Source organism: Podarcis erhardii, assembly GCF_964252035.2.
Source record: "Podarcis erhardii genome assembly, chromosome: 12".
Lineage (NCBI taxonomy): Eukaryota > Metazoa > Chordata > Lepidosauria > Squamata > Lacertidae > Podarcis > Podarcis erhardii.
This window is the reverse complement of record NC_138513.1, coordinates 51,257,577-51,285,143: the sequence shown is the minus strand read 5'-3', so window position 1 is coordinate 51,285,143 and position 27,567 is coordinate 51,257,577. Positions and strand designations below refer to the sequence as shown.

At 42.3% G+C, this 27,567-nt stretch overlaps 1 protein-coding gene across 1 annotated transcript in view; it reads right to left on the bottom strand.

Annotated features, from left to right (window-relative positions):
• Nucleotides 1–27,567, bottom strand: part of CNTNAP2 (contactin associated protein 2) — a 1,010,375-nt gene that overhangs the window by 632,147 nt on the left and 350,661 nt on the right. Inside the window, exon 2 of the mRNA XM_081881791.1 lies at nt 8,113–8,232. Within this exon, the coding sequence (XP_081737917.1) occupies nt 8,113–8,232 (120 nt within the window). The remainder of the gene's footprint in view (nt 1–8,112; nt 8,233–27,567) is intronic.

Genomic DNA, 27,567 nt, shown 5'->3' with positions numbered 1-27,567 from the left:
GTGGTCCCTTTTTGGTTCTAGTTCTGTTAGGACTTACCATCTGAGTTTTCTGTCTGAAGGAGCTGTAGAAGTACAGATGGGAGCACATGAACCTTGTAGAAGTACAGATGGGAGCACATGAACCTTGTTGAAGCCACGTGGCCATTTTGTCCCCAAAATGTGTCACACAGTTTCACATTAGTGAAGCCACAACTTCCACACTGGATTTCACTTTGGACAGAATTCTGCTGCAAAACTATGCAGAAAAGCACTGAAGAGAAGCGCAATAAATCTATATGTAGTATCTAATAGGAAACAATCTGTAGGACTCTAAAAGGGAGAGGCAGGCTCTTCTCTATTAGTCCGGATTAAATGCTTAAAAGGGGCTTGGGCTGGCATTGTGATGAGTGCCAACAATTCTATGATCATCTGGAAGCCCTCAAAGTTGCTCTCTCTTGCTCATCTTCCAATCATTACAATGCAAATGGTGCATCCGCTACAATGTCTGCAACTCTCTACCATTTGCTGCAGAGTTAAAATATTTTACGTTACTAAAATAGCAGCACCAATCAGCACTGAATGCAAAGGTAATGTATGTGCTATTAGACAAAGTACCTGATCCAGCAAATAGTTAAAACACTTCTAAAGGATGACCTAAAAGCACTCCAGGAAAATTGCCCTTAAATTTTAATTGAAATCGCTTAAAATAATAGAGGCAATTCGTATTTATTACATATAATAAAAGGCATAATTGCATTACTTTCTGGAGCACTTTGCAGCAACAATCGTTATATGACAGTGCAAGGAGAAGACACTGACAATTATTTCCTCAAGCTGAGCTCCCCCCCCCTTTTAAAACAAACCCCACAGGATAAAAGCTCTGTGTAGCTGAAGGAAGATGGGCTATAACACGGCATCCTAATTTTGCCAGATATCTGTTTCAATTATTTTTAAGTGTATTACTTATAATACTATTCAGTGATGTAGGTAAATAAAGTGAAGTGGTAGAAGCAGAGGACCATCTTGTTAAAGCTTGGGTGAGACTGTGAGAAGAGCCTTCTGGATCCGGCCAGGGGCCCACCTAGTCCAGCCTCCTCTTCTCCCAGGGGCCGACCAGATCTATCTAATCCTCTCTCAAACCATCCAGGCTGGGGGTCACTGCTGCCTCCTGCCGGAGGGAGCTCCACAATTTAATTGTGTGATGTGCGAAGAAGCACTTTTTAAAAAATCTGTCCTGAATCTATCAACATTCAGCTTCACTGAATTGCCATGAGTTGGGGGGGGGGGCTTTTCTCTACCAACTTTCTACATGCCATGCACAATTTTATAAACTTCTACCATGCCCCACTTACTTGCCCTTTCTCTGAACCCCGGAGTCCCAGATGTTGCTCTACCCCCTTGTTCATTTGGGTTGCCCTTTCCAATTCTACAATATCATTTTAGAGGTGAGGCAACCAGAACTGTGCACCGTATTCCACATGCAGGTTGCAGCAGAGATTGGTATAAGCGCACCATGATATCAGCAGTTCTATTTCCATTCCTTTCCTTAGGATTCCTAGTGTGGAATTTGCCTTTCCCACTGCTGCCCCACCCTGGTTAACCCTTTCATCAAGCTATCTACTACGACCAATCCTGGTCCCTCAGCAGCACCTCTTCAGACCCCAAGAGTGCAGAAGTGAAATTAAGATTTTTTTGCCACAACATGTATCCATTTGCATTTGTTTACCTTGAAATGCAGTTGCCATTTTACCTTCCATTCACTCAGTTTAGAGAGGTCCTTTTTCTTTTAAAAATCTCTTTTTCTTTTAACAACCTTGAACCATTTAATATCATCAGCAAACTTGGCCACCTCACTGCTCACCCCAAGCTTGTTTGTGAACAAGTTGAAAAGTACAGGGCCCAGCTGTGATCCCTGGGGGACTCCACTTTCGACTTCTCTCCATTCAGAGGACTGACAGTTTATTCCTACACTTTGCATCCTGCAACTTAGACTGAGGGGGGGAGTTAGCTTTGAAGATACATCTTCTGCATCAAATTACATGGAAAGCCTTCCATGCATATGGCTAACAGTGGAGGTAAATTTATATGGCAGGTGCTACTTGGACAAATTATGAAAGGGATTTCAAGAGGAGGCGCAGTGGGGTTTAGCAAAGGGAGGCACAAATTTGTAAATTGCCCCAATAGTTTTTCCTAGCGCAAATTTGGTGCTTCCTGTTTGTGGGGGGACTGTCCAAGGAATTTGGAGGGAAGTAAGATTGGCTATGCCAAAACCCAATGAGAATCACCTTGACATCTGAAGGTAAGGCATGCCACAGGGAGCGTGCCACTACCAAGAAGGCCTTACCATAGAAGCAGAGAAAATGATGCATAAAGTATTTATCTGTTACATTTATACACCACCTTTCTAATTATTTAAGTTATGCAAACTAGGTAGATTTACGTAAGTCAAAGAATTAAGATTTGTGCTGTGAAGCTGTGTGGCACATCAAGAGGCACATTGTCTTTACGTTTCATAAGGTTGATGCATACACTCCATGATGGTTGAGTTTGTGTGGAATGCAAAACCGAAGCAAAACAATGTGTAGAGGGAAGCAAATGTTTCCTCTTATTTTCCCTGCAATTAGTGTTTTTTTGTCAGTCCTTTCCTGTTAACACAGATGTGCTTTGCGGCATACTGGATTTCTCACAAAAGAAAAGATTATCATTAATAATATGCTTCATCATACTGAGTAACTCACAGTTGCTTGCAAATAATAAAAGTCTAATTGTGAAGACTGAAATGGGGCTAATAGCTGCACTCTTCTGTTTGGAAGGGGGAAAAGAAAAAAGGGGGTAGCTTAATTTTAATCCCATTATCCCCCCCCCCCACTCCACCACCACCCAGCATTTCACTGAAATGCTAGATGGTTATAATGCTAAGCTAATAGCTTTACTGTTCCCTGCCAACGTTGTCAGGGAGAAAGGACTTCTGTGTCAGGTAGCTTACTTTGGTCATCTTTGCTCAATACAAACATGGATAAGAAATTAGTTTGCAACTATGGATAGATACTCACCCCCCCAAAACAATCTAACATAAATTGCGACAAAGCGTGTTCTTTTTCATAGAGAGCACGTGTTGCGGTGGGGTCTGACAGGCCACCCCTCTGTTGCTGGGCGGGTTAGTATGGATGACCACCTGCAGTGATTGGGCGGTTGGGTTACTGGGCAAATTTTGGTGTTGCCATTTAGGGGGACGGACCAAAGGTTATGAAATCAAGTCACGCAGCACTGACTGGCATCTTTTGCTGCATGCATCAGTTCACCCGCCCACCCTCCCTAATCTAGGGCTATCGCGTTGACCTTGCTATGCCTGCCATGGGGTCGTCTGCTTTTGGGGCAGAGGCCCAGTAGGAATTGTGTCCATTTGGCTGATTGGCTGGTGCCATTTGGTTTTTGCCTACTGCGTAGCAAATTGTCACAACTTGTAAGGTTGTGGTTAGGCATTGGTTAAAAAATTGGTTGGTGGAGGGGTAAGGATTGGCGGTGCCTGCCCCTCCAATGCTGCTGCGGAAAGGGAATTCCGTTAAAAGAATCCAGGGGCTTGCCATTCTTTCGTTCGTACCCCTGAAGGGGGCTTAGGGCCGCACAAGCCCCCGGGAGCATGCGGGGGGGGGTCTGGTTCCCAGCTCCATGTTCTCCCCAATATTGTTTTTCCTTACTGGCTTTCGCTGGAATCCAGAAGTCAGTTCTGTCCCTGGGCATGCGGACAGATAGTCATAACCAATGCCTTAGCAACCACTCACATTTATGTATTTTAATACAAGTTGTGGCCAAAATTATGCCAAAAACCTTAAACAAAAATTATGTGTGAATTGTGAATTATTTAGGGGTGGCTTGGGGGACCTCGACATGCAAACTCCCTTCGCAGCCAATGGAAAAAGTTAGTTGCAACTAACAAGTTCTAAGGAAAGCCACAAGTCACTTCATCTAGGCTTAGACCATAATATGTGCCAGACAAGGGTGAGGGCAGCAAAAAGAGGGAAAGCTCAGGCAAACGGGGGCAAATGCAGGAGCCCCCCTCAGTTTTGCATATGTTTAAGCAACTGCTTAAATACAGTGGTACCTCAGGTTAAGAACTTCATTTGTTCCGGAGGTCCATACTTAACCTGAAACTGTTCTTAACCTGAAGCACCACTTTAGCTAACGGGGCCTTCCACTGCTGCCGCACCGCCAGAGTACGATTTCTGTTCTCATCCTGAAGCAAAGTTCTTAACCTGAAGCACTATTTCTGGGTTAGCAGAGTCTGTAACCTGAAGTGTCTGTAACCCGGGGTACCATTGTATAGGAGCTTTACCACAAAAAGTTGGCAATCCTAACTGAGGAAGAGAAAATATCTCTTTTACAGAGTAGTCAAAGTATGTACATTCTAATGCATATTCACGATTTTGAGATTATGCTATGTCCAATAAAGACACACTAAAAGAGAGAGAAATATTTAAGATTATGAATTATATCCATTTTAATGTGTAAATGAAGCTGCATTTACAGCACACTGACCAATTTCTGCTAAATTCCTAAGCCCATGTTGGAACATCTTTATGAGGCTATTATTGTCAAGTGCTCTTCACAGCATTCCCTCTGAAATCCAGAGAGAAGGTCAAACTTAGCAGGTTGTGTGGCTTGGGCATAAGCCCCTATCACCTTTTGGATATTCAAGTTCATGCTTATTACTGTCCAGTACCTACAAGTATACTAAATATATAGAATTTTTACAGATGAAAGCTTATAGTGGTTGGTAGGTGCTTCAGAAACATATGCTTAACAAAACTCTTAATTGCTACAATTTAATGAAGATTTAGAAGAAGAGGATAAAAGATTCAAATTATCTGGCAGATCAAACAGAAAACAAAAACAATATTGCAATGATTATTAACTATGTTCCCATCAATGAATGTGGTTCAAAGGGAAGGGAAAGATGCCTGTGCTTTCTGTGTCTATAAATAAGGTTCTTTGAAAGGTTATGTTGATCCAAGGTTATGTGGGATCAAAACACAAATTCCAAACGTGCATTGTTTTTCTCCTTCTTTCAACAGATTTCCTTAAATCTAATGCTATTATTCACATTGATTCCAACTGGGGCAATGAGGAGCTGGGTGAATGTGAGAATTCTTCCAAGGTTCAACTGCAGAAGAATCTGGGGACTCATAATCCTTGCCTCTTGTATTCGGCCCCATGACACTTGCTTCTGGGCAAACCTCTTCAGCATTCCTATGTGATGCCATAATGCTGCACCCTTGCTTATTCCCACACCTTTGGTCTGGGTGGTCCTTGCGGGTGTGGGGAAGTTGGAGGCTGCTAATGATATGCAGGGCGTCACCACATATTTTGCCTTCCTGGGGACACAAGGAGACAGGAGGCTGCTACTTGTGCTGGGAGCTGTGACTCAGCCGCATGTAGAATTAAGAAGCACTGGACACAGAGTGGAAAAGGAGCACCAAGTTTCATTTCAAGAGTTGGAATCCTTTACACTACTGGGGGGGGGGGGGAGGATCTGGCTGCCGCCACCAGTGAAGTCTGACCAGTGAGGCCACCCACCTGTCAACACAGTGGTGTCACATGACCCTTTTACGCATCAGGGGTTTTGCAGGAACCAACAATCTGCTGATCATCAGGTCTTGCTGAGCCTCTCACAGAAAAATTATGCCTTGAGACCACTTTGCAACCATCAGCCGATTACAGGTAAATTACAGGCAGATATGCCAAGGGTTTTGTGCTATGCGCCTTTAAATTTTGATTATTATTTAAATAAGCATCTATAACTTCTTTATTTTTTGGCAAGATTTGATTAATTTTTCAGGCACAGCAAACTCCTCTGAGGCAAAATTATGCTAAATTTCAGAAGGAAGCTGCAGTCCGACAGGAGCAGCATTTGTAGTTTCGGGATAGATAAAAAAAGAAATTGGTTTATCTCTCCATGTGCTTTCTGTGCAATTGGTCTGAAAGGAGCAGGCCTGAATGGAGTGTCCTTAGGTCAGAAACCTGCCAAATTGTAGACAAATAGGTCCAGGTGTTGTTTTGTGCCAGGTGCTTTTAAAGGTTTATTGAGAGGAGAACTAAAAGGGATTCACTTTTCTGCCAGTGGTTTTGTTTGTGGGCTCTGATTTTATGGCATCACTTAGATTCCTTTAATGGTACTGCACAAACAGCAGCAAGGGCAGTGGTTTGATTTGAAGAGGAGGCTGCTGTTGAGACCTTGACTTCCCTTCCTCCCGCAAACCCTCCATGGTCACTTGCAGAAGCGTTTTTCTGCTTCTGCTGCTTCTCCACTGGTGTGCTTCTTGCCCTGACCCCCCACCCCCTTTGGCTGCCTGCCTTGGTAGCCAATCAGAAAGAGACTCCAGCCCTCTGGTGGAAGTCTGTGGCACTGCACCACCAGACTGCTCTGGCTCAGCTGTCCATCACAGTCGCCAGCTCATCACGGGCTTCCCTCTGCCACCTATTTCATTTATGCATCTTATAAAAAATATTTATAGACCTCCCTTGTTACAAAAAAAAAAATCAGGGCAGTGTACAAAATATACAAAAGGGAGAAAAAACGATTTCAAACATTACAGAATAACCATATAAAGAACTGGCTCATCTTTAAACTACTGAATAGGCCTGTTTGCCTAAACAAACAACCCCCAAGAGTCACCTGAAGGTTAGAAGCGAGGATGCTGGCCAAGCCTCTGCTAGCACAGCAGTGCTTTTGTTCTGGGGGGATGCTGGGGGACGCATACCCCTGAGCATTATGTGAATATAAGTTTGGCCTCATTGAGGGGCAGTATTTCAATATGAGTAGAAAAATGAGAGTACCTCTAAATATATATTTTTTTGGGGGGGGAGCACAACAGCACAGTATTCCATTGCATGGGTCCTAGTTCAGGGTTGGGGAACCTTGGGACTGCAAGCCAACCTTGTCTCACTAGGGAGTCTGGTTTGGCGCAGGAGGTCATCTCCCTCAAACAACACCCACATCTCCATCAGCTAGCGTCACCAGTGATGCCAGCGGTTGTGCAGGAGGGCAGAGTTCCATTCTCTGCAGGATTTAACCCCTGTGCAGCAGCCAGCCAGCAGGAGTTAGATGCTCCTCAGTTTGACTGTGCATGCCTGGTTCCTCCTGGGAAAAGGCACAAACAGCCAAAGGAAGCATCTGGGTTGGGAAGTGGCCCCTGCTCCCTGGGAAGAGGCACATGAAGCGAAAGCAAGCAGAGCCTGGGGGTGGGGGGTTTCTGACATAGCTGCTCAAGGTAGAAGTCCCTTGCAGAAGAGGTGTCTGCACACAAGTAAGTAAAGTGGTTACACACCCCTGTTGGAGCCAGCTGAAATTCTGTAATGGGGGGGGGGGACTAACCATGCTCCTCCAGGTGACCTCAGTGATCAAGCTGGGATATAAGGGCTCCCCCAGGCCTTAAGAATATGCTGGCCCCAGTTGTCCAAGGGTTTGTATATCAGTAGCAAAGGAACAGCAAGTGCCTAGAAAGGGGAACTACCTGGAAGACTTGGGAGTTTGCTCTCTATGCCCTCATATGGGCCACTGAAGCAATGGGAAGGCTTAGGCCAAGCGGCTGCTTTGGGTATCAGGGAGGTATGCAAGTTTGCCATCTCCTTGCTGCTGTGGCAAACTGTGCAAAAGGTTTGCTACAAACGAGGCTATTTTCTCTCTTGAGAGACCAAATAACTTTAGGGAGAACAGAACATTAGTAATTCCTCCCAAATATTTTTGTTTTGTTCAAAAACATGGGCCTGAAAGAGAGGGGTGTTGATGACACATGATGTGCTACAACAGGGTCATCTGACAGGCGCTCCAACTTATTGCATATGCTGCACATGAGCAACAGTCATGCTCCAGCTTTTTGGATGGTGAACATGTCACTAAGATTATATATTACTTACTGGATTTGCATATCACCTTTTTATCTTTTTAGGTAGCTTACATAGCACATTATATTTCTGCTGAAATTCCATAAGTATTGCAAGTAATTTATTCCAATCTGTGGTGTCAGTCCTAAGCTTCCTAAAAGCACCTTTTTATTTTTGAAAGTTTCATTACCAACCTATTATGCAGTTAGTAGTGGGTACTTTTTGCAACTGACGTGTGCACAAATCTCTTACCTCCTCGTTTGTTTAGCTTTGCGAAACCTGGTGCATAACTGTTGGATGCAGACGGCATAGATGACGAGCTGCTGAAGAAGGAGGGGGCCAGGGCTGAGACCAAGGGCTCCTCACATTTTTCTGAAAGACAAAGAAGAAGAGTGTTGTTTCAGGGATGCCTGTGCGGCCACACTCCCCAGTCACCCCAGTGCTCTGCAGACCAGTCTGTTAAAAGTTATGCAAGCAGAATTTCCTGATCTGGACCTCATGCAGAGTAGGAATCCATAAGCTCCCCACACCAGGAAAGGATTTCCAAAGATTCACTGCAAACTGTCTTTAAACTTGTTACAAAAACACCGTAAATAAAAACAAGAAGATTGCTCATCAACAACTAGGAATGCAATCCAGTTTTCTTTAGGTTCTTCCTTGTTAATATAGTCTAAGAACTATTCTCTGTCTGGTCCCAGAAAGAGATTCAAATAAGCAAGTTGCTTCCTCAATATGCTAACAGCTTCTGAGAGAATCCGAGACTCTCAGGGATGAGCCATCGATTCACATAACATTGGAACAAAGACTCCACCACAAGCACCTTCTGCACCTCCACATAACGTTTTATCATACCCTCCAACATTTCTCTAATGCAAATAGGGATGCCCTATTATATGCTGGGCGGCTTCCAACATATATAAAAGCACAATAAAATTTTTAAAACTTCCCTATACTGGACTGCCCTCAGATGGCTCGGGAACCAGATAACTCCATGCCCTCCAACATTTATCCGACGAAAATAAGAATGGCCTACCATACCTGCCAATATTTCTCCAATGCAAATAGGGAAATCCTAAGGAAAAGCGGGACATTCTGGGATCAAATCAGAAACCAGGATGGCCTCTGTAAATCTGGGACTTTCCCTGGGAAATAGGGACACTTGGAGGATTTGTTTTATGCATATTGCCTGTACAGCTTTCACACATTCTAGGCCATGTTTTAGGGCGCATTCACCACCTTGCCCCTGCAACTGAAGGCCTGTGACATGCGCGCATGACATCAGCACGCCCCACATTGTGCACACAGGATGCAAGCACACCTCATGGCATGTGTGCACGGCCAACCTGGAGCTTGGGGGGCGGCGGCCTTTCCTCTGAAATTGGGGTGTGTACCCCCCCGGCCCTCCCTACTTAGTGCCCCTGTTTTAGGGTATACAGAGCACTAGCCAGGCCTTTATGGCCGTTTTGTTGCCACTCTTGAACAGGATGTGACCTAGAAAACTCGCAATGCTGTCCTGCAGGTGCCTATTGCAGTAGATAACTTCCAGGGCATCTTGTTTGATACCACTACTCTTTTCATTGTGGGAGCCCACTCAGTCCCCCAAGAATACAGTCAAAAATCACCACTCTGTAATTATGCCATACCATACAAAGTCTTTCTGTTGGTCAAGTCATCCAGACACACTTTACCAGCATGGTGGGAAAGGTGCCTTTCTGACACCAGCGGCCCTCACAACCATCTCCCCTGCAGGCTGCTCTGTATGACCAGCATCCAAAATGCCTGCAGTAAAACTGCAATAATCCCCTCTCACATCTGGCCAAGTGGCCAAGAATGTATAGAGTCATTCCGATTCACCTCATCATGTAGGTGCGACCCATCCTGGTGGCTGCACTTTTACCCACATTGTGAGGAGCAAGCCCACACCCTCCAACATTCCTCTGGATGAAAATAGAGACATTTTTGTCCAAGGACTGTTGGAGGGTCTGCTTCCCCTTTGGCCCCTGTGCTTCTGCCACCCGCCCCCCCAAAAAAAAATTCTCACTCAACCTGCAACTGACCCTCATTGACCCCCCTCTTTCTGTCCCCCCTCAGCCCCTCCCACAGAGTATACACCATCAGGACACAGCACGTTCACAAGTACTTCTGGCAGTGGGACCCTGTCCGCCAAGACACACACCTGCCCACTCCCAGGATGGGATCATGTGACAAGCGGGTCTGTCTGTCCATCTCTCTCCTGCCCTGCAGCTGCCCTTTCAGCACCTGTGTTTCTGCTGCCCTCTGCCAGGAGTTCTCACTCCCCCCCCCGACCCTCTGTGCTCCCCTACCCCACTCCCTGAGCATTTCCTATTTAAAGAAAGGCAAGAGCACATACACGCCCTCCACCGCCCTGAGAAAACCCCTTAATCACAATTTTATTTTATTCTTTGGGTGGCTTTACAAAAAGAAAAACACACAGCAATATATACATTTTAGGAAGGAGAAATATTTTTTAAAAATAGAGATATATATTTCAAATCAGGACTCCTTGTGCTCTGCTCCGCTCCCCCTTTCTTCCCCATCAGCACCGCCTGCAAGCCTGGACCCCGGGGGTGGCAGCCTCTCCCCTTCCTCGCCTGCTCTCCAGCGGCCACTATGAGGAGGAGGCTGGAAGTGGCGGCCATGGAGAGGCAACGGGGGGGGGGGGGGCTCCCTCTCAGCCACAGCCATTCGGGACAAGCGCCGGATCCTCCTCCTCCTCCCAGGAACAATCAGAAGCCAGGACGGCTTTTGTAATTCCAGGACTTTCCCTGGAAAATCAGGACACTTGGAGGGTATTCCAGCCTCTAGGATAATATTTAATAAGCAATGCATAGAAGCCACTGACACAATTTCCTGGCAATTTCCATACATGTCAATGGGTATTGTGCACACAAATTGTACATGGTTATTGGGGAAATCAAAATAACAGCAACTTGTCCATGCTTAAGCCATGATTTATCAGGGAAATAACTCATTTGCACTCTGTTAATCGTTAGAGATGCAGCAAGAAGTGAAATTTAAGAGGTCTAATCTGTTTTTGCAGTAATCTCAATAATCCTTTTAAGCACTTTACTTCCATTGGACTCAGTACAGAGGAGAATAGGAGCCAACTGCTAGGGGGCAAGGTCCCTTTGCCTCCTCCCATAAAATACTTGAGGGGGCAGGGCCTCCCCAAAGCTGATGGCCATTGCCATTCAAATAGTGTGTGTGCACTGCATCATGTGATCGATTACGCATACAGGCACTCTGTGCAATGCTATCTTGCAAAGCGGGGGGGGGGGGGGAGAGAAATAACACTGATGCAGCGTTGCTTTTCTATATGGTATCAACTTTTGCAACCAGTTTGCAAGTGTATCCATTCTGAGCTGGTATTTAGGAAGCCAGTGGCTACGTGACGCAGTCATTACTAGTACCAAGGTGCAATAGAGACACATATAAAAAAAATGAAGATGCTTTTTAAAAAAAGTGTTTTGAAAAATATATTGAATTTCCATAAGCTCACCTTGGCCATCTAGTATCGCATTTGTATAGATGCACTTTATATTTGCAGCTGTATAGCTGAGTCCCAAATGTAGTGTTATCATATATAACTGGAGCCTCATATGCTACCAAGGTGATTCCAACATTGCAAGAGGTTGGACTAGATGACCCTCAGGGTCCCTTCCACCTCTGCAATGTTCTGTGTAGTTATTCTTTTCCCAGCAGTTACGATGTGACCTCAGAGGAAAGTAGCCCTAGTACTGTAGTGGTAACTGGGAGCCTTGGGTTATGAAGCTATCATTTCCTTATTGATTTGATATGGAAGTTCTACCAGAGGAGACCTCCAGTGTTATTAGACGCTCCTTGCCAATATATGTTACAGCGTGGAATTTGTTTCTAATATTTTTGAAGATGTGGGTCAAGAAAGAGAAACAAGCCTCCCTTCCATGCTAATAAATGTGGCACCATCTATTTAGTCTCTCACAAGCTCTCTCTACGTAAATTCAACTCTAAATCAATTTGCGAGGTGAGAGAGAGGGAGATTCTCAAAATGAGCAAGCTGCTAAGATAAATTGCATTAAATCTGAGCACATAGCTTGCAATAGTGTGTACCATACATGAGCTAGCTAAAAAATAGAAATCAAAAGTGGCTTTTGCAGGGTTGAGGCAACATTTGTAACGTTGTCGGAGCTCCTCTATGCTTTTTCACTTAACCCTCGGCTGAAAGCCAGAGATGTTATAGATGCCACAAGGGACAGATTCCAAGAAACGCAGAATCTTTTGACAGGTTTTGCTGTTTTTTTCAGAAGGGGAAATATCCAATCTTTCACTTACTAAAAGTGCAATCCTCTAAGCCTTTCTGTTGCAGAGATACAGCAGCCTTCCTTATATAAGTCAATGTACTGTATCCTGTTAATCAATTATGGAACACTCTCGCCAGCCAGCGTGACAGCGGCAGCAAAGGAATAAACGCTACTCTATACCATTTATCTCAGTAAGGTGTTAACTTCAAAGACAACCTGGGACCATTTAAATGTTAACATTATGAAGCAACAGCAATCTTCCAGTTTACTCCACTTTGTCCTAATAAGATCTGGCAACAGTGTTTTTAGTTTCTCACATGCTCAGTGCAAGAAGAAAACAGGATCTGTTTTCTGTAGCCCCAAGGCAACAAATCCACTTTTTTGCAATTTGGAACTGAGGGTGAAATGGACTGAAAACTATGGGGTGAATACGTCTGAGCACCCTGTAAGCAAATCAGGAACTAATGCTCAGTAGAGAAATTTATTATTATTAAAGGTAAAGGTGAAGGACCCCTGACAGTTAAGTCCATTCGCACATGACTCTGGGGTTGCGACATCTTGCTTTACAGGCTAAGGGAGCCAGCGTTTCTCCGCAGACAGTTTTTCTGGGTCATGTGGCCAGCATGGCTAAGCTGCTTCTGGTGCAACGGAACACACAAACCAGAGATGTGCACCAAAACACCGTTTACCTTCTTGCCGGAGCGGTACCTATTTATCTACTTGCACTGCGTGCTTTCGAGCTGCTAGATTGGCAGGAGCTGGGACAGAGCAATGGAAGCTCATCCCGTCGCGGGGATTCGAACTGCTGACCTTCTGATTGGCAAGCCCAAGAGGCTCAGTGGTTTAGACCACAGCGCTGTTGTTGTTATTATTATTATTATCATTATTATTATTATTAAATTAATTAAATTTGTATACTGCCCTTCATCCAAAGATCCCAGGGCAGTACACAACAGAAAAATACAAAATCATGATACGGTTGTGCTTCATCTGGTCCAGAGCTGCTAGCCAAACTAACTTTGTATTGGGTGAGCCTCCTGCGTGATTAGAATCCATCTGTCCAAAACATTCCCGTGGAAACTTTGCTGAGCTCTACCTCCACACATCCCACCATCTTTTCACTTGAAACTTCAGCCTCTGATGCCCCTTGTTGGATATTCAAATTTTAGGGAACCCTCAAAATGTGGGTATCAGAACTGGAGGGGTGGAAAGCAGCACAGGTGAGCAAAATTCAGGGAAATGTGACATTAAGTGGCTTTGCAAACCTGGCAAATAACCAACTATCTTTGTGAGACCCAGTGAAAGGAAGACATGCACAGTGTCTCTTCGCTTTTTATCTGCTGTTTCTAGCCAAGCTCTCACACATACATTGTCCTTTTATGTTTTCCATTTTCATTCTTGCTTGAAGATGCGAATGAGATTGCTATTGAGGCAGGTTTGCATTTAGCTTCATGAGCAAATGAGCCCAGCCACCGCTGAATCATTTCTGTGAATAGGTCTGGGGCTCAGCTGTAATCTGAAGATTAGAGCCTCACTTATTGATCCTAAGGAATGCCTCATATTCCACCCCAAATTGCACAGTGTCAATAGAGATAAAACATTATTGCTCCAAAGACTTCTGGCTCCTGCCACTGCCATGGCAGCTGAAAGAAGATAAAAGAAAACAGCTGCTTTTCCTACACCCCAAACTGAAGCCAAACAGAAGGAACACATTAAAAGATAGGACCAAGCAATTGGAATAGAGTTGCTCAGAAAATATAATTTCTGAAAGCCTGTAAAAAAAGAAAATGCACACACACTATAGTTAACCCTCTTTATTTATGTTTAAAATAACAAGAAAGGCCTCAAGAGATGCTTTCAAACTACTCCACGTCCTAATTTCACCCCCAAAATGTAAAGTTCCAAATTGCTTATTTTTTTCTTAAGTCTCCAAAGTTCCACTTATTATTCCTCTATTTTGTACAGAACATGCACAGTTTGCCACAGCCTTCAACTTTTCTGCATATATGTGCACTTTGCTACAGCAGTGCAAAAAGGCAATATTGAGAGTACACATAACAAATGCATCAATGTTATTTTTATGTGGTGTTTCACTGATGCACAGGAGTTCATGCATGCATTGGTAAAACACCACACAAAAATAATATCGATGCAATCTTATTTATTATCATATCAATATTGGTATTAACATATCAAGAGTGCTTCTTTGCACTGTTGTGTATCAGTGCACATTGGTAAAATAAGCAGCAGGGGAGAAGCGCAACTAAACTGAAGGAATTTAAAGCAGCAGAAAACTTTTCAGACTCCAAATGTGGAATTAAATTTAGAAATTATTTTGGTTAAACTGAAAATCCCAGATGAGTGAGGCTGCACCCCTATATTCACACACCTGGGAGTAAGCCCCATTGAACACAATGAGTCTTATCCTCAGTAGAAATGTACAGGATTGTACTGCAGCACAGTGGGAGAGCAAACCCATGGAACAATAAAGGAACAGAACGGGGGAAATCTGTTCATTCCAGGGCTATTCAGATACATTCAGGTCATCAAATTCCTGGCTCTTATACAGACTTCTGTGGAGGAATCATGGCTGTTTAGATGTCTCCTGTCAAGACTCTTAACAACAGAGATAATTAGGTGGTGATTAACGATAGCTGCTGCCTATTGTATTATCTTTGAGGAACAGAGATAACAGGGATTAACTCCCAATGCTCTGGAAGCACTGCTCTCCTGCTGTGGGACTGAGAAATTTTCAAAGAACCCAGACAGCTGAGTGATCGGGAAGCAGAAGAACCACCCAAACACCACTTAATAGCCCTAGGGATCAGTCCTAGGGCAAAGATCAGTGAAGCCTCCCTCACTTCAATTTTTTATGAAATTCCTATAAATTACTACTGAGACTGACTCTCTGCTGGTTAGAATTACAGATAGGTAGCCGTGTTGGTCTGCCATAGTCAAAACAAAACAAATTCCTTCCAGTAGCACCTTAAAGACCAACTAAGTCAGTTCTTGGTATGAGCTTTCGTGTGCATGCACACTTCTTCAGATACACTGAAACAGAAGTTTCCAGACCCTTCTATATAGTGAGAAGGTGGGGAGGGGTATTACTCAGAAGGGTGGTGGGAATGGGTGATTGGCAGATAGCTGTGATGAGCCTTTTCACCCCTTGCTTTTTCCTGTAAGACCTATTGCAGTCGTTAAGAGTCGTCAACAGGCTCATCACAGCTATCTGTCAATCACCCATTCCCACCACCCTTCTGAGTAATACCCCTCCCCACCTTCTCACTATATAGAAGGGTCTGGAAACTTCTGTTTCAGTGTATCTGAAGAAGTGTGCATGCACACGAAAGCTCATACCAAGAACTGACTTAGTTGGTCTTTAAGGTGCTACTGGAAGGAATTTGTTTTGTGCTGGTTAGAATGTTCATCTGAAATACGACCCAATGACTGGCTTAAGACAAGGGGGCTCAAAACAAAACAAAAACATGCTCTAATGATACATACTAAATAAAGTTTTTAAACACCTAAGAGATTCTCCAACTCTGAGAAATTTTCATCTTATTTTGTTCTATTCTTAATCCTGCTTCACTAGTGAATGTGCTGCTTGTAATGTGAAACTACATGGCTGCTCACTGTGAGGGTGGAATGTTAGGAATGTAATTTATTGATAAGCAAGGACTGTGTGGATTTCAGAGAAAGCACTCAGTATGGTAAAAGTACTGAAAAAACATCCCACTGATGGTTGGTGTCATGCAACAATTATTTAATGAGCAATTAAAAGAACTAAGAGAGAAGGTGCCTAAAATGGTAAATGGAAATGGATTAGACAAAGCTGAGGCTGGAAAAGATATGTCGCCTTTGGGAAAAAATACTGATGGAGGTTTGCCAGAGCAGGAGATTGGAAGGGTAAAGCTAGAGACAATGAAACTGGGAGAACCTCCACACAGGTGACTGAAGGAGTGAAACAGCTGTGATAAGAAATGTCCTGAGCTGGCAGGTATAGAGATGAGAAAGAAATGACTCTGTGTAAAATTGCATGCAGATGAAGGTGATGGCTAGCTGATGACGAACCCTGGGAAGCAGGAATGGGAAGTTTTCTCAGGGTGGGAGGCTGAGGGAAGAAAGGGAAGCTCCCAGGTGAGAGCTGGGAGGGTTCACCTCTTTCTGTGTGTCTCAAGTCTTCCTATAGGGGAGGACTCTGCATTCTTGTTTTTGTTTTTTCTTTTTGTTTAGATTTGTTAATTTTTTTATTGTAATGTATTTTATTGTAATTATGAAAGGTTGAGATCTTATGGGGGGGGGAGAAATTCCTTGCTCAAATACATAACATGTATTTATTCTCATATGTGTGTGTGTGTCTGCATTTATATACAGCCCATTAAACAAAGTTCTCTTGTTTAGGTAAAATATATAAAAGTGCAAGAGCAAGTGATGCTATAGAATAAGCAGCCCATGATGAAGGTGGCTTTTATCAGCTGACAGGACTCACTTGAGACTGGAAGGTGACCCATTGCATTACTGCGCAGCTTGTTGCAATAGCTAGCAACATTTTTGCAGAGGATGTGAAGAAAGAGTCCTGCTGCAACTACATAATGCTCAGAAACGCCTTTATTAATGTAAGCAGAATTGTGGATCAATGCATTAATTTGCTCTGTATTCTCTTCTGATGACAAGAACCATGGTCCTTTGAATTTAAGAGGTTACAATTTTATTGTCTGATAAGTGGCACCTGTCATTGAAAATTGGCAGTAATCTTCAGAGATGTTACCTAAGGCCACTAAGAATGCACGTTTGTTTCATCACAATCTCCATTCCGTGGAAAATCTGAGGACTGTTTGCAGACATGCACTTGGAGAGTCATTACCCTTTATGTAAGGTGGTTGGACCAAAGATGTCTCCCATTTGATCCTGTACAGAATCTTCAAAGATAGAGACAGAGATATGAGAGAATATTTTATCACAGGTGAAAGAAAAGCAAAGAGTTGTGATTTAATTTTAAAAGGCAACATTGGGTGCAGCTGTGAGTATGCTTCTCAGAATTAGTAGTATGGTTGACTTAATGAAGAAGGTCCCAGATTTAATCCCTGAATTGCCACTTTAAAGGATGAGGACAAGTCATAAGCTCTGTCTATTGCCTGTTTTAGAAACTCTTCATACCAGAGGGGGGCAATTCATGGTCATGTAGTCACTAGGAAACTGGTCATGATGAGTCTTCAAGCCATTTCCACGGCACTTCATCTTAACTTAAACCATAAGACTGATTATTTCCAAAGCCTCTCCTAACTTGCCAACTATTAAAAATGCTGGTGGATGAGAGACCTTTCCCCCCCCTTCTTTAATGTATTTTTATTAAAGATTTTATTGATTTACAAAAGTATGTGCAATGTGTCTCTCTCATATTTTTTCTGTGTAACATTTTTACAAATCAGTTTCATTTGTTGAGACATTAGGAAGAAGAGGGGGGAGGGGGAAAAGATGGGGGTGTGGGTGTGGGGTCGGGTGACTATGTTTCTATTTTACTTAATGTATGTAGGGTTTGGTGTCAGCAGTGCTTGTGCAGGTTCTCTGCTGTTCTCTGCTTTGGTTGTGAGAGAGGTTGGGGTTGACCTAGGGTGTGGTTGTTTGTTTGTGATTGGCTGTGGTGATCTTTGTTTTCGTGTGTGAGTGAGGTGGGTGGGTGTTTTGGATCAGGTTAGCCATATTGATTTGTATTCTGTTGGTGGATTTTTGTCATTGTCTTGTTGGGCTGTGTATGTGATAAAGGGGAGCCATACCGGGGTGAAGGCGTCTTCTTCTATTTGTCCCCGTGTCAGTTTCAGTTTATTGGTTAATTTTTCTAATAAGGCTGTTTCCCATAGTATTTGGTACCATTGGTCCATGCTTACTCCTGACGGGTCTCTCCAGTGTCTGGTTATGATGTTTCTGCCTGCTGAAAGTAGGTGGTTTATGAGTTCTTTGTGGTGTAAGTGGGCATTTTTGTCTTGGAAGATGTAAGGCCAATTCTGGGGTGATTTCTAATACTTGCTTGGTTATTTTACATATTTCTCGTATGGTTGTTGTCCAGAATAGTTGGATTTTGGGACACTCCCACCACATATGGAGGTATGTGCCTGTGGAGGTGCACCCTCTCCAGCATTTTGGTGAGGTTCCTGGGCATATTATCGCTAGTTTTCTTGGTGTTAGGTACCACCTGTAGATGAATTTCAGAGTGAGTTCTTTTCATTGATATGGATTTAAAGGGGGGTTTAGACCACATTCTGGTCCATTGAGTGGGGTTAATCTCATAGCCTATGTCATCTTCCCATTGTTTTTTTATTGCATCTAGGGAGTTCGTGGGATTTTTGAGTAGTATTTTACATATTGCGGATACCATCCCTCTACTGTGTCCCTTTGTTGTTAGGAGGAGGTTTTCAAAGGTTGTCAGGGGCCTAGTTGCTGCTGATTTTACTACTGGATTGTTTAAGAGGGCATGTAATTGGTGGTGTGTTAACCAAGGCATTTGGGTGTCTTCTAGTTTGTCTTGTATTTCTTGTGTTGACAAAGGTTTGTTATTTTTATAGGAATCTATTAGGCAATATAAGCCTTTGGTTTGCCAGGTTTTAATCTGGAGGTTTTGAGCTGCGTGGTGGAATAATGGGTGGTACGCCAGGGGAATTAGTGGGGTTGGGGATAGTTTGCCTATTACTGTTTTCTATGCTTTGAGCGTTTTCTGTGTGTACAGTGGTACCTTGGGTAAAGAACTTAAGTCGTTCTGGAGGTCCGTTTTTAACCTGATACTGTTCTTATCCTGAAGCACCACTTTAGCTAACGGGGCATCCCGCTGCCACCGTGCCACTGCTACATGATTTCTGTTCTCATCCTGAAGCAAAGTTCTTAACCCGAGGTAATATTTCTGGGTTAGGGAACTCTGTAACCTGAAGCATCTGTAACATGAAGCGTCTGTAACCCGAGGTACCATTGTACCTGTTAAGTGTTGTGGGAATTTTCCTAAGTTCTTTTCACTCTTCAGAGGACAGGAGAGATAGAAGGAGTGTGTGAGATAGAAGGAGTGTGTGAATTCAGTCAATAATTTATATGCATATTACTAGCCAGGTAATCTTGGCTAGTAAGGGACGTGGGTGGCGCTGTGGGTTAAACCACAGAGCCTTAGGCTTGCCGATAAGAAGGTCGGTGGTTCGAATCCCTGCAACAGGGTGAGCTCCCGTCACTCGGTCCCTGTTCCTGCCAACCTAGCAATTTGAAAGCACATCAAAGTGCAAGTAGATAAACAGGTACCGCTCTGGCGGGAAGGTAAACAGCATTTCCATGCGCTGCTCTGGTTCACCAGAAGCAGCTTAGTCATGCTGGCCACATGACCCGGAAGCTGTACACCGGCTCCCTCGGCCAATAAAGTGAGATGAGCGCCGCAACCCGAGTCGGTCATGACTGGACCTAATGGTCAGGGGTCCCTTTACCTTTACCTAATCTTGGAAAACAACCATTTCCTGGACCGACAACAACTGGTTTCTGCTATTTTGAATTGTGGTTTAATTTCACTGCTTGCTACTTTCCTGGAGACTGCCTAGGGGTAACATGAATTGCCCAATTTTGGTGCACATAATTTCTTAAATAGATTATAATAAAGCTAAAAAAGAAAGTAGTTATATTCCATGAAGACACCACCAACTTTTAGATTTTTATTTTTATAGGAATCTATTAGGCAATATAAGCCTTTGGTTTGCCAGGTTTTAATCTGGAGGTTTTGAGCTGCGTGGTGGAATAATGGGTGGTAAATGTAAGCAAGAATCTGAAGAAAAGTATGATAGCCCCAACCTATTTGTGTTTCCAGTACATGCCCACATAACTTTAAGATGGTGGAGTTCCTCCAATTTCACCCTGCCACATCCAATCCATATATGCTCTATGCATTGCAGAAGCTGCCTGCCTGGCTACTTATCAGTTGCCTGCTGTTGCCAGCAGAGATAACAGCAAAAACCGATAGATGCATAACTGATAAATCATGCTGTGTTTCCTTGACAGCTTTTCTCTTGGAGGAAAAGACAAATCATGTCCCAACAACTTTCCCCTTAAGCTTTTACCCAGGCTTTATTCAACTATAAATACTAAATGCTCTAAGATTTCAACCATTTCAGCCAGACATCTTCCCACACCACCTTTTTCTTCTGTGCAAAGGAGAGGGGTGTCCCAGACGACGTGTTTTCTTATTGCCCCTCTGATGTGTTAATTTCTTGCAATCTGCAAGCTCTGGTGTTTAATGCACCAAACACTTTATGTCCCAATGATGTACTGATTTCTGTGGAGTATTATTAAAATGTGTCAGCTGAAAGGTTTCTGCCTTAAGCCATCCGGAAATGCATTTGACTTGTTTCCTTCACTTTCTGCCATCAACTGGAAGGAAGGCACACACAGCTCTAATCACAGAGACAGTTTTTGTAAATGCTTCCCGGTAAGAAGAGAATTCACATCTTTAAAGAAATGAATCTGCTTCCTTGTGTTATTAATCTGTATATTCAGTGTTTATATATCAGGTTTGGCATTCCGACTTCTGTTTAAGAATATTTGCCCCACTGGGTAACTGTGGGCAGAACTAAGGTCAAGGACAAAGCCTAATGGGTAAGAGGCAAATCATCCATGAATTGATTGCATGGGATATTTCTTGGAGTGAGGGGCAAATGAGGATTGTTTCTCATAAGTATTTTTAGAAACTTAAAAATTAAGTTTTTTAAAACAACAACAACAACAAAAGAATAGAGGAAGGATGGAATCTGATGAGTTGGGGATTTAGATCTAACAGCCTGTCAAAATCTGGAGGCTGATGGTCACCTGACAGAGGACACTTTTGGAGATCAGATCAATAAAACAATGGTTGCTTGGCATCCTTTCATCTGGTAAGAGCAGGAGAGAACCTTTTCTGAATGCTTACAGATCTCATTTACATATTAATATGAGATTATTATTTTTTAAAAAATTAAAATGTGAAGTATTTTCAGCATATTTTCTCTCATATTTTTCTAAACATATTATATATATATTCTCTCATATTTTTTCTAAACACACACACAGGCTAAGGATTGGGGAACATCTGAGACGTGGGAAATCTAATAGATAACTTTGGAATCCACGCCTTAGTCTAAAAGGTGCAGATCAGGTGAGTTTAGTTTATAGGAATTTGCAAAGACTGAATTCCTCACACATCCCCAGCAGAGCTCTATTCCTACTGGTTTGGCCACATTGCAAGGCGTGATTGAATGTAGCACCTGTCCTACTTAAGTTGGAAGAGGTCCTTCAAGTCTGGCTCCAGAATATTATTATTTTCAGGGATGAAAAGATTCTGAGCCAGCCATTGCCTAAGGGCCTCTAAGCCAACCAAGGTGGGGGGTTCTGCCTCCTGATAGCAGCACCCGCTCCCCTTCCTCTCCTTTCTGTGGGCCCAGTGACTGCTTCTGCCCAAAAGTTTGAGTCCTCCTCTCCTAGTACTGTATTCATAATCAAAACCAGCCATGTATTCTGGTGCTAACTGATCACCTCAATCAAAACAGTTCTCTCTGCTGAACTCATTGAGGCAAGGCAAGTTGTTTTCCTTTAACTATTGATTGTGATTGACTTTCTTCATTTTCCTAGGTCAGTTGACCAAGGTGGTGGCAGAGCTTCTGAAGTCCACATGAATGGTGCAAAAGGCAGCAGTAGAAGCAAGAGGACTGTTTCCTTTCTCTAGCCTAGCAGGAGGAGGAGGCTGAAGGGCACATACATGGTAGACAACATATCCTGACTAGGACATAACTGGGGGTCCTTTGGGTGGATACATTAATGGACCTTCCTGGCAGTGCCCTCAACTCTAATTGCACTCGCACAGAGATTCTGTAGCCTTGTGCAATTTCTACACTATAAACATCAGTGAAATACTGTATGCCTTCCTTCTTGAGCATTCATCCCAGCCTTTGTCCAGGGAGCCTTGGTGGCTGAAAGAAATATGTTTATTAAACTTCTGCCAGTAAAGGACAAAAAGGGCCACTTCAAATGTTAGCATTTCTTACACAGAAAACAGGCAGTAGAAACTCATAGAATAGTTGCACCAAAACACAGCTATGTTAAGATGGCACATTACAAATCCTGAAGTCATGCCATGGAGCTATCAAAGCACCACTGGCAGATATACTGCAGAAAAATAACAAGAAGAAGGACGTTAGCCAAACAGCCAAGCAGCTGGAATTACATAAAATAGAGGTAGCTTTATCAAAGAGTACTGTGTACATTTCTGAACATAAAGAAATGTGTTCATAAAACACTGAAATTTTAGCAAGGAAATCTAATTTAGGAATGAATCATAATGAGTTTACAAGAGGTGGGCAATTTTCCATGCCCATGCGTGTTAGAAGAAAACTCTTATTTCTGATTTCTCTTCCATTTATATCTGCTATGCCCTTTTGGTGTCATATTTTGGCTTGTTTTTAAGGTGGCATCATAGAATTTCCTGCTGTCAGTGCTATTGCAGACATTCCCCTTCATGATGTTTTGAAGACTTCTAGAGTAAATTATTACTTGTATGTGTAAATGAACCAGGACAGATCTGTCCACACATTCAGCTGTCAAGTGCTGAATGAACAGGTGATGTAGATGTGACTGATGTGGATGTGAATCAGTATTCTTTGGGATCATGGCACTTTTACCACCACAACATGTGAAATAAAAACAGTAAAATAATACAAGACAGAAATTGTATAGAAAATTAACACACATCCTGTGCACTCAGAATTCACCACAATGTCGCACCAAAGGAGGACATAGTGCATTGACACCTCTCTCCTCAGCATCTGTAGTTGCACCACAGAAAGTCCTCCATAATGGCTCTGAATTCTAGGAAGCCAAATGTGGCCCCTCAGAAGTCTCCCTGAGAAGCAGAAGCAAAGTGGGTTCTTGCTTATCTGTTACTGCTGAAACTTATGATCTAGTAGTTGGGGGCATTTCCCCCACTTCTTTTTCTTTTCCTTTTAAAAGTTATTTACGTTAGCAACCTCCTGGGCATTTTGTGGCAATAAATTCCACAGATTAATTATAAAATGTATATGAAAAAGTGCTTAGGTCTGTTCGAAATTAACAAAGATTTCTATTACAGATAGGTAGCCGTGTTGGTCTGCCATAGTCAAAACTAAACAAATTCCTTCCAGTAGCACCTTAAAGACCAACTAAGTCAGTTCTTATGTCATGGGTGATATTGTGCCTGTACATGCTGCTGAATGTCACTCATCTGAATGCTGACCTGCCTCATTTCATTTGATACTTTATAATAAAGAAGCCAAGGCAGACTGAAAGCTGGTGACAAACAGAGTTTCTCCGTTAAATAAATCACAGCACTGTATTTCCTGAACTGTGCAAAATCCATGTGGCTGAGTCTTTCTCCTTCAGCGTATTAAAATGTCCAAATACGAGCTTCAAGCTTTGTAACCAAAGCTGTATATGGTGCAATCTTATACAAGTGATCAGCAGGCTGACCACCTTAGCACTATTCAAGCATGCTGGCTGCAAATATGTGCTGGCTGTTAAAGAGGCGTAGCAGATTCTTTATGCTGAAAGGTCCAACAATGAACTGAATTCTGAACCTAATGGTGGGTAAATCCCCTAAATTAATTTTTAGAAGGTTTTGCAAAATCAGACAGCAGCTCATTCAGCTCTTATTGGGCCATTTCATTTCTAGATTTGCTATGCTAAATTTTTGTGTGTGTGTGTGTGTGTGTGTGCGCGCTAACATAAATTTCAGTGGTAGATATAAAACTAAGTCTGATTTTTATTTTATTTTCGTTGAAAATACTGATGGCCCCCGTCCTTGTATCTTGGTTGTTATTGGCAGGAAATGTCATCCTGGAATGAATCCAAACTGAATAGCTAAGTGAAATGCCTACCTTGCTGGGGTCGGAAGAAAGGTTGTCTGATTTCTTTCAGGATTTGAACTTTACAATGAAATTTAAATAGGAAATGCTTTTTGTGAGGTTTTTTTAAAGCTCTACTTGAGTAGTGAAAGTAAATGTTACTTTACTTTTTGCAGCATATACATACACTCAACATTGGCACAGATCCAGTAGAAACTTATATTGTTCTTATGCCAGTTTAACTGTCATGGCTTTTCTCAAAGACTCCTGGGAACTATGCTTTGGTGGGTTTGCTAAGAATTTCTGATTAGAGATCCTTAGTCCCCGACATAAAACTATAATTCCCAGGAAACCCTGGGAGATGGAATGAGTATGCAATAAGAAGGAAAGGGGCAGATGGGACCCATGAACCCTGGAAGGTAGCAAATTCAAAAGGAAAACTCTGGTCCTAAACCCTACCCTAATCCAGAGTGGAGTCCCTAAGGTGGTTGGATGGCATCTTGTCTGCCTCCTTCTGGCAACTCCTGCAGCCAAGCTGGGGCAAAACAACTTGCTCTGCTTTCCTTTGGACCCCATCAGGGAGGCTGAGAGGGGAGTCTTGTCATCTGGTGGTGTTGCCATATTGCAAAAAGTGAAAATCCGGACAGAAAAGTTGTTTTAGGCAAATTTATATTTTATGCAAAATTCAGTGGTAATTGTATTGAAATTATTACACTACAAATACAATGCTTTTTATGGAAACCATTTGCAAATTCAACAGCTAATTGCTCTCTGTACAATAATGCACTCTATAAATATCAAGTGATAGCACATACAAAGCATGGAAGTGTTAACATAGAGTATATTGCAAAGCATACTATCCACCATTTCTCCTGCCAATCCCCTTATTCACAAAAATAAATACAAAATAATTAGGCAAATTCCCCCCCCCTTGCCCTAATGGCCCCACATCTACATGCGTGATAGTGTGACAGACAATCAAACAGCATTGTTTTCCCTGCTCCAGAATGCTCATCATTTAACAGTATATATTAGTTATTGTTCTTAAAGAATTTTCTCCTTCTCCAACACATAATCTATGAAGTGCAGACCCTGTCAATACAAGCACTGCCTATTATTGTACTATCATTGATATGTACAATTAATTAGTCCAAAGGCATTTTAATGCCAACATTTTGTTAGTTTGTTGTTTTAATGGTGATCGTATTACTCATGAGGGGGTTCATTTGTTGGAAATTAGTCAATGATCACTTTTAGTTGTTTATGACATTTTATTGTATTTTTATATATATTTTCCTTCTTCAAAATTGCTGTAAGTTGCCTTGAGACCTTTGTGGTATATGTCAATGGATGTGTAAATGAATAAAGAAATAAATTATGATGATTTTGCATAGAAACTTATAATTAGCACCTGTTGAACATGTCAACCATGGAAAACAGCATGCCAAAAATAGCAAATCTTACAAGCAAAAAGGATCTTGGCTGATAGAAGCAGAACTAAATGGCTATGCACCATTCCAAGAAAGACAGAACTTAATGAAATGGACTACCAATGTAAGGAAATAGGAATGTATATTTGAGGTGGTGCCTTCAAAGGCTGCACTAAGAGGCCTATGGTAATATCCCAAGTGGGGCAATTGGAAGAAGTCCATCCTGGTGTTGCTTGTCATTTTCTAGCCCATCATATCAGGAAGCTACAAAGAATCAACTGGTCTTGGCTGCCGTCCAAAGCTAAACAAAAAAGGGCATTTACATGCAAGTATAAAAGTAAACATTTACTATTGCAGCCTAACATATGGACTTGGCAGATAGGAAAGAGCAGCTTTCAGAATGGGGCTCTTACAAGAAAGAGGAGCAGCAACAATGGCTCCAGTCTGAGAGCTGCAACATTGCTTCAGCCAAGATTCTCAACTGCTCTTGAGAAACCCTATTCCTGTGACCATTCCTTTTTCAACCTGAAATTAAGAGGCAAAAAAAATAATGGAAGTAGAGAGAGAGAAATGGAAAACACCCATTCATTTCTTTTCCATATTAATTTCTTTAAAATGCCCTTAATTTCTTTTACAAAGTTAACTTTTATGACCAAGCATTTTTTTCAGGAGTGTAGCTGACTGTGTGAAGAATTAATCTTGTCTTATAGATGAATGAACATGATCTGAGGAAGATAAAACGAATCACTAAGTGATTGCAGTTAACCAAAAAGTTCCACTTTGCTCCCTTATGGAGAATGATGGAATATCATTTTATTGAACTCTATTATCCTAATGAGGAGATATTCTGCACTTGATCTTAGCCAAAAGGCTGGAGAAGATGTTTTAATGACTTGCTGCTGCTGCTTAATGAGAAGATTTCATAATTACTGAAACTACATCTGTTTGATTAATGAGCTTCTTGCAGTATTCATGCTTTCCCCCACAACTCTAAGGAGGACATACATTGCATAAGACATTCACATGCATATAGGATGTGCATATCGCTCATACTGTTCTCCAGTCACATTAATAAGCCATGATTGTGAAATAGATCACAAATATTACAATGGAACTGATTTACAAAAGCAGAAGTCATGCAAGGCTGCATAACTCAAATTAGGGTTCTGGATGAAGCTGGGATGGCAACCTCAGTGAGAAGATGTCTTTGACTAGGGTGCCAGGAACAACCCCTTTGAGAAATTTTATTGATCAAGCAAAACTAATTCTGCTTCCTTCAAAACCTGTCAAATGATTCTCTCAATTTAACACTGAAATGCTGTATTAGCTTAAATATGGTGGCAGCAGTAATTCCAAGCCCAAGTCTTAACTGATTTTGATTACTGTGATTTGTGTAATGGACAAAATGCAGGAAAATTTAGGGCTATGTTTTATTTTTCAAAATCTGCATTTCTAAATGCACTTTGATATTTGAGCAAAGAAGAGAGGACTAAGGAAATCTAAAACAGATTGAGTGAATCAGTTCTGATGCACACATTGGGCTAGGAGCTCCAGATCAGGTCGATTTGTACAAAAATTTGCAAAAATAGCATTCTGAAAACATCCCTAAGAGAACTATAATCTGAATTGGAAGGTTTTTTTGTTTTTGTTTTTAAGTGGCCCACTATTGGTAATAAAGTGACAGGAGCTGACCTTTAGTACAGCTGAAATTAATGGTAATAATATACCACTAAAATAGAACTAAATTGGACTGCATTCAAGTACAGCAGCTTAGTTGGCTTATCAGGCTGAAAGGCTCTTAAATATTCAGCTGGTGTGGAAATACAGAAGACTGGTGACACCACCAATGAATGTTGGGGAGGGGAAGAGCCTATTAAGAACATCCATAAAATGTTACAGAGTTTTAAAACCCCATAAAGTCCCATCCATCCTTGCTATAATTTGTCTCTTCTTAACAAACGTCTCATAATATATGACAGCTGCCAATCATTTTAATGTCAGCAACCTATCATCATTTGTTAGAGCCACAGGGCTCTATATCCTGCTCTGTTCCAGTAACAAGAAGCCGAAAGCACCAGCCTGAAGATGACGAGTGAGACCTCGTCGAAACGT